The 7,623-nt window shown below is 66.8% G+C and overlaps 1 protein-coding gene across 2 annotated transcripts in view; it reads left to right on the top strand.

Annotated features, from left to right (window-relative positions):
- The window catches only part of Prr5 (proline rich 5 (renal)), a 10,323-nt gene extending 2,941 nt beyond the window's left edge, over positions 1–7,382 (top strand). The window contains exons 2-6 of one of the 2 annotated variants that reach the window (XM_013035433.1): positions 658–715; positions 4,379–4,470; positions 4,714–4,854; positions 6,039–6,174; positions 6,520–7,382. In XM_013035433.1, the coding sequence (XP_012890887.1) occupies positions 679–715; positions 4,379–4,470; positions 4,714–4,854; positions 6,039–6,174; positions 6,520–6,998 (885 nt within the window). In that variant the 5' untranslated portion in view covers positions 658–678 and the 3' untranslated portion in view covers positions 6,999–7,382. The remainder of the gene's footprint in view (positions 1–657; positions 716–4,378; positions 4,471–4,713; positions 4,855–6,038; positions 6,175–6,519) is intronic. The other variant, XM_013035432.1, reaches the window with a different exon arrangement.
- The last annotated feature ends 241 nt before the right edge of the window (positions 7,383–7,623 follow it).

Below are 7,623 nucleotides of genomic sequence, written 5' to 3'. Positions count from 1 at the left end.
GCCTGCCTGCCTGCCTGCCTGCCTGCACGTCTCCCGTCACTGGGGCCTCGTGCCACGCTTGCCCCCCCTCCATGGGAGGACACGGAGCTCGTGTGGTCTCATCTGTCCACGGTCCCGTGTGCTGGCACTGACGGGACGGCGCCTCTGGCCTCGGGTCCTTTCTGGGCCGCGGTGTGCGTGGCCCTCCCTGCCCTGCCCAGCCCGGCACTTGGCCCGGCCCTCGAAGGACTCGGCGGCCCCCTCTGCCTCGTGACGGGACGTGAGCGGGGCCGGGTGCTGGGCTGTGGGCTGAGCCGGGCCCGGCGTGTCCGCGGCCTCTCCAGCGTGGCTCGCTGGCTCCTCTGGACCTCAGCTGCTTGCTGGTGGACTTGTGTCTTTGTGCTGGAGCTGGGGCTTGAACTCAGGGCCTTGGGCACTGTTCCCCAGCCTTTACACAGTTCCACTTTCAGCTGCTCCTGGTTAATGGAGAAGAGTCTCACAGACGTTTCTGCCGGGGCTGGCATCAAACCAGGATCCTCAGATCTCAGCCTCCCGAGTAGCTGGGATGACAGGCGTGAGCCCGGACACTCAGCATTGTTGGTGGGCTCTTGAGTTCTTGTGGACCAGGTGACATTGGGGTGTCTTCAGGACAGGGGTGACACCTCTTGATCTTTCCAGAACCAGCTGCTGACGAAAGGCATGGTGATCCTGCGAGACAAGATCCGCTTCTACGAGGGTGAGTGGGCTGGGGCCGCGTGGGGCCGAGCCTGGCCTCTCTCTCTGCTTGGGGGTGGGGGACAGTGACGGGCCCGGAGCCTAGCGGTGCTCTGCCTCACCTCACCACCGTGGCCATGTGTTAGCTTTTACTTTTTTCTTTTTTGCTGGTCCTGGGGTTTGAACTTAGATCCTGGCGCTGTCCCTGAGCTGCTTTTGCGCAAGGGTAGCACTCTACCACTTGAGCCACAGTGCCGTTTCCAGCTTTTTCTGTGTATGTGGTACTGAGGAATCAAACCCAGAGCTTCCTGAGTGCTAGGTAAGCACTCTACCACTGAGCCACCTTCCCAGCCCTGTGTTAGCTTTTGATCACCAACATATCTGATAAAAACAACTTTGCCAGGTGACAGTGGCTACTCAGGAAGCTGAGATCTAAAGATTGTGGTTCAAAGGCAGCCAGAGAAGAAAAGTCTGTGAAACTCTTTTCAATTAACCACCAAAAACTGAAAGTGAGCAGTGGCTAAAGGGGTAGAGCGCCAGCCTTGAACGAAAAGGGAAAGAGCAGTGCCAGGTCCGGAGTGCAGGCCCAGTGCTGGGACACCAAAAACCGATTCCTTCTGGCCACAGTTTGAGAGGTTTTGTGCGTGGTCTTGGCCCTGGCCATGGCTCTGGGCCTAAGGTGAGGCCTGCGTGGTCCAGCAAGCCTGGGAAGCTGGGAAGGGTCCCAGGACAGGATTATCTGTACGCCAGGCCTGGGAGTCCCTGTCTCCTGGGGCAGCAGCAGGGCGCAAACCGCGTCTGATCCGGGGCTCACAGCCTGGCCTGCCCCAGGCCCCGAGGCCCCACAGGTGGGCAGACGGCCTTGGCCTGCCAGGTCCCTGCGCCCGCAGAACCCTAGTGCTGGCCGCTCCTCATGAGGGACATGGTGGAGGGCGAGCCCAGAGGCTCTGGCCCCTGGTCTTCGTGTGAATCTGGACACCTGTCCTCCTTGGTGCAGACGCCCCGTGGGCCGGCCCTGGGCGTGGGCTGAGTGACCTTGGTCTCTGGACACTGGGTGTGCCCTTGTGCCTTCTCTCCCTGCTCGCCTGGCCCAGCTCCGTGAGGTTGGCGAGGAATGGTGGGTGCTCTGCTCCCCGGCACTGCCGACCCTCCTCCAGGCCTCCCCGCCCATTCCACAGATGGGCAGGCTGAGGCCCGTCAGATGGGGCCGGCCCTGGCGGGAGCGTGAGGGGCACGAGGGGGCCGGGCAGCGGGCAGGGGCCCGGATCTGGGGGAGGTGACCCCAGAGCCGGCGGTGGACCCCGCACCTGGGGAGCCTCCTCACGCTGGGCTGGCACATTCCTGTGGGGCCCAGGGAGCCGGGCCGGAGAACAGTGACTTTGTGTGGCCAGGCGAAGGCCTGCCCACAGCACCGTGCCCTTGGCTGGGTGAGGGGTCAGCCTGCCCAGAAGACGGCACCGGGCCCGCCCTGGACAGCCCTGGCCTTCCCAGCTGGCTGCAGCCGTCCTGGCTCTGGAGGTTGGGCAGACTCCACGCAGGTGCTCGCCTCGGGGCAGGGGGCTTGGGGCCCAGGAAGGGGGAGGGCAGGCTCAGCCCCAGGGGACGGCGGCAGGCTGGCAGGACGGGCGGGCGGGGGACAGCAGGGGCTGCGCTTGCAGCAGTGGCCACCCTGCCCGGTCCTGGGGTCGCCAGGGGACAGGGCAGCAAGGTGGAGGCCGCCTGGGCCCATGCCTGCATTGGCGCTGGCTGCTGGTCAAAGCCGCTCAGGTGCAGGACGCCCGCGCTCCCTGGCGAGGCTCATGGCAGCAGCCCAGCCCACAGGGCGGCGTGGTCTGCACTCAGGCCCTGCTCTGCCTTGGCTGGACCCAGGAGCCTGAACCTGGTGTGGGCCACGTGACCACAACCCCCACCCCGTCCCCCTGCTGCACACCCCGGGCCCTGCCACCTCCCCGCGCGGCCTTTGCCGGTGTCCTGGGGGCTGCCCTGGGGCTGGACCGCTGTGCCCCAGGAAGGGCCAGCATGGTGCTGCCGTCTGCCACAGGCCTCCTTGCCCAGCCGGAGCCCGAGGCCCGCAGGGCGCGTGCCCGCTGCCCGGCCCGCCAGCCAGGAGAACCGCAGGTCCCCCGGAGCAGAGCCCGGCCGGCTTGGCTGCTCTTCTGGCCTCTGGGCACGTGGCCCTGGCTGGGGCCTGGCTCTGTGTGACCACGTCTGCCCCCACAGCCCCTCTGCCCTGAGGGCTGGAGAGGCCTGCACCCGCAGAGCCCCGCCTGGACGGCGCCCAGGAGCTGAAGGGGCTGTGTGTGCAGCCCAGAGCCGGGCGTGGGCCGCCCGGGAGGCTGGAGCCAGCCCTGCCGGACAGCCACACGGACGACCTCCCAGGCTGATGACCTCCCAGGCCCAGAGCTGGGCGTGGGCCGCCCGGGAGGCTAGAGCCAGCCCTGCCAGACGCCCACACGGACGACCTCCCCGGCTGATGACCTCCCAGGCCCAGAGCCGGCCATGGGCCACCCGGGAGGACCAGAGCCGGTCCTGCCGGACGCCCACACGGACGACCTCCCAGTCCGGTCCCTCCTGGGGAAGGCTGAGCCAGGGCCTCGCGGTTTCCATGGGAACCTGGAGGCGGCGCGTGCTGTCAGGCTGGCCAGCCGCGGCCTCTTCTCCTTCAGACCCAGGCCACAGCAGCAGAGGCCGGGACACGCACCAGGCCCTCACGCGCCAGGCCCACGGCTCGTCCCGTGCCACTTTCCACGGGGCCATGGGCCCCGCGCTGCCACCCCCAGCCCAGCCACCCCCTCCTCCGGGAAGCCCTTCTGCTGACCCCATGCACAGCCGGGCTCGGGCGCGGCTGTGGGGAGGGCTCCCAGCCTCCCGCAGGGAGTGTGGAGGGGTGGTCCCGGCCTCCGAACTCCCCCTCCTCTGTTCTCCTGTGCCCAGCGTCGGGCTGGCATAAAGTAGTTCCTCTGCAAGCATTGGACAGACATACAAGGTGTGTGTGCTGGGCAAGGAGGCTGGGAGGGTCTGACCCCCCCAGCTGAGCTCTTGCGTGGAACAGGACCTGGCGGCTGGCTGTCACCCCAACCTCTTAGCAGGCTGAGACCTAAGGATTGAGGTTCAAAGCCAGCCTAGACAGGAAAGTCCACAAGACAGCCCCAGTTAACTCGCAAAAAAGCCAGAAGTGGTAGAGTGCTAGCCTTAGAGAACGGGGTCACTGAGACCTCGAGGCCCTGAGTTCAAGCCTCAGGACCGGCACCAAAAGATACCCTGCACTGCTGGTCTCCTCAGCCAGCCAGGGCCTGTCCCCCCCACCCCCGGGCAGTGGGGAGCTTGGCGCAGAGCCGCCCGTGCTGGAGGCAGCGCGCCCGACTCCCGTCCGGGGTGAGCTCTGCGGGTGTCTGTCCCGTCCCGGGGTGAGCTCTGCGGGTGTCTGTCCCGTCCCGGGGTGAGCTCTGCGGGTGTCTGTCCTGTCCCGTCCCGGGGTGAGCTCTGCGGGTGTCTGTCCCGTCCCGGGGTGAGCTCTGCGGGTGTCTGTCCCGTCCCGGGGTGAGCTCTGCGGGTGTCTGTCCCGGGGTGAGCTCTGCGGGTGTCTGTCCCGTCCCAGGGTGAGCTCTGCGGGTGTCTGTCCCGTCCCGGGGTGAGCTCTGCGGGTGTCTGTCCCGGGTGGGCCATGGCCACTTTGTGCCCACAGGACAGAAGCTGCTGGACTCACTGGCAGAGACCTGGGACTTCTTCTTCAGCGAGGTGCTGCCCACTCTGCAGGCCATCTTCTACCCTGTGCAGGTGCGTGCCGGGGAGGGGGCTGCGGCCCAGGGCCGAGAGCTGTGAGGACGCCCTGCCCAAGGCCCCCTGAGCCTGGCCCCCACCTGTGAGACCCGGGAAAGCCCCCCCAAGGGGCAGGAGGCCTTTCCCTGCACAGGAAATGGGGGCTCTGCTTGGGACAGGGCGTCTGGGGAGATCTGGGGACCTTGTGAGCAGGACTGAGGGCAGGAGGCGATGCAGCCACACTGGCTCCTGTGTCCGCAGGGCAAGGAGCCTTCGGTGCGTCAGCTGGCCCTGCTGCACTTCCGGGACGCCATCGCCCTCAGCGTGCGGCTGGAGGACGCCTTGGCCCGCGCCCGCGCCCGCGTGCCGCCCGCCATCGTGCAGATGCTGCTCGTGCTGCAGGTGCGCAGGTGGGACGAGGCCCAGGCCCCGCAGCCAGGCCCGGGGCCAGGGTTAGGGGACCGCAAAGGACAGACAGGACAGGGCAGACCGGACCGGGAGCTGGGCAGTTCGGATGGAAGCCACGCCGTTCCTGCAGTCTCCTAAGACAGTGGGGCCGGAGGCAGCAGGCTTGTCAGGGCCCGGCCCACCCACCAGGGGGCCTGCATGGGACTCCTGGAGGGCCGCGTGGAGCCCCACAGCCCTGCGCCCAGGCCGGGCTCAGCAGCATCTCCTGAGTGGCACGGCCGCTCATCCCTGGGGAGTCAGGCAGCCTCCCTGCCCTGGCCCTTCCTGTGCCTGCTTGGGGGTGGGTCTCCTTTCCTGAGAGGCCTGGCCACTGCCCGGCCCTGGAGGCGAGTTAGCCGAGCCCACACCTGCACCCCACACAGATGCTCAGAAAAACATGCTGGCCAGGCACCGGTGGCTCACGCCTGTCATCCTAACTACTCAGGAGGCTGAGATCTGAGGATCACAGTTCAGAGCCAGCCAGACAGGAAAGTCCGTGAGACTTTTATCTCCAGTGAACCACCAGAAACTGGAAGTGGCGCTGTGGCTCAAGTGGTAGAGCACTCACCTTGAGCTGAAGAGCTCAGGGACAGCGCCCAGGCCCAGAGTTCAAGCCCCACGACAGACAACAACAGAAAAAAAAAAAAAAAAAAAAACACATGCTGAGGCTTAACTCCAAGCCCTGCCAGGAGCAGCGCACAAAGCAGATCAGCCCTCTGCCAGGACAGCAAACGGAGGCGACCCTGGCAGCCTCACCCTCAGGCCCGGGCTCAAATAGACCAGGAGTTTACACCTCCTGGAGGGAGGTGTGGGGCGGCCCCCAGCCCAGAAGGCAGCCTGTGGGAAGGAGAGCCGGAGTGGGGGCCGATGGCTGGCCCGCCCAGCCCCCCTGTCTGCACCTCTCTGGGGTGCAGGCCCCCCTGGGTGAGATCAGGGGGCATCTCCCCAGGGACTACCGGAGAGCCCGGGGCGCCACACTCCAGGGTGGAGGCCCCCCCTTCTCTGGCCACGGGACCCCGTTGGAGCATCCTGACCCGGGAGGGCTGGCAGAGGGCCGGGAGGTCACTGTGGGTGTGGGGGGAAGGGACCGGACGGCCTGGCTGGACAAGGCTGTGACCCCTCCCCGGCCTGCCTTGCAGGGGGTGCATGAGTCCCGGGGCGTGACCGAGGACTACCTGCGGCTGGAGACGCTCATTCAGAAGGTGGTGTCACCCTACCTGGGCACCTACGGCCTCTACTCCAGCGGGGACGCCTTCGCCCACGCCTGCGTTCTGGGTAGGGGTGGTCCCGCGTGGGGGGGGGGCCACCTCCCTGGGACCCGGCCCTGCCACCTAGTGGTCACCGCTGGGAGCTGCAAGGTCCCCAGTGGGAGCCTGAAACGTGATGGGAGGTGGGGGCTTCTGCCCCCTGCCGGCTGCGGCCAGCTACTCCCCAGGCGGGGGGCAGCGGGCAGCGGGCCTCCTGCAGCGGCCTGGTCCTGAGCTTAGAGCTCAGCGGGGGAGCGATGGAGGCGCATGGGCGTTGTGTAATGCACAGCGCAGCCTGGAGCCCAGCAGCTGCCCATCCCGGGAGCCAGTGGCAGGCCGCGTGGCTCCTGCATGACCACAGCTCTCCCTGCAGAGAAGCGCCTGGTGCGCCGCTCCCGCTCCGGGGATGCGCTGGCCAAGAACCCGGTCGTGCGCTCCAAGAGCTACAACACCCCGCTGCTGAACCCCGTGGCTGAGCACGAGGTGGAGGGCGTGGCGGCGGCGGGCGGCAGCAGCGGCAGCATCCGCAGGCACTCCGTCTCCGAGATGACGTCCTGCCCCGAGCCCCAGGGCTTCGGCGACGCTCCCAGCCTGGGCCCCACGGGGCCCTTCCGGTCCTCCCCGACGCCCCACAAGGGGCCCTGCCCCAGCAGACTCTACCCCCCCGCCCAGCCGCCCGAGCTGGCCCTGGCCCACGGCTCCCCACCCACCTCCAGCCCCGAGACTCTGGTGGACAGGATCCTAGAGTCGGTAGACTCGGATTCCGAAGGGATTTTCATTGACTTTGGCCGGGGAGGAAGCTCTGGGACGTCTGACTTGGAGGGGGCTGGTGACCGGCAGAGCATGGTGTGAGGCTGCCCGGGTGTTTTTACCCACTGTGTGCGTGCGTGTGTGTGTGCGTGCGTGTGCATGTGTGTGCGCGTGTGGCGTGCATGCGAGTGTGCAAGACTTTTTTACTCCAGTGGACCCTTGCCAGCCCCAACCCTGGTCACTCCTCCATCACTTTATATTCTCTAGGCTGCTGGAAGACCCGCCCACTTGCCTGCATTTGGGCTGTGGGATTGGACAGGGATCCTGCCCTTCACCCACCTGCCCCAGCCCTCAGCGTCCACACCCACCCCGGGAAATGTGAATCTGGTGGGTTCCACCCAAAGGGACAGGGTTCTCGCCACAGCCAGGCCTGGGCAGCCTGGACTTGGGGACAGGGAAGGTAGAATAAAACTCATCTGCCCCTGGGTCTGAGGCCCCCTCTTGGTGGGGCACACCCCCAGCACCACCTGCCCGTTATCGCAGCTCCGCTTGCTCTCTGGCCCGGTTTCTCTGTCCCATCCTGATAGAAAGGCCCGGAAAGCATCCAGGGAAAGTCTGAGGATGAGTGGGGTGTGGATGACAATCCAACCACTGGGACAGACCGAAGCTGGGGGGAGGTAGGGGGAGGTGGATCAATGGAAGCCAGAAGCACAAGGTACATGAGCCG

Source organism: Dipodomys ordii, unplaced genomic scaffold, assembly GCF_000151885.1.
Source record: "Dipodomys ordii isolate 6190 unplaced genomic scaffold, Dord_2.0 Scaffold211, whole genome shotgun sequence".
NCBI classification, from domain to species: Eukaryota; Metazoa; Chordata; class Mammalia; order Rodentia; family Heteromyidae; genus Dipodomys; species Dipodomys ordii.
Note: the sequence above shows the minus strand (reverse complement) of the source record. Positions and strands in the feature narration are given on the sequence as shown.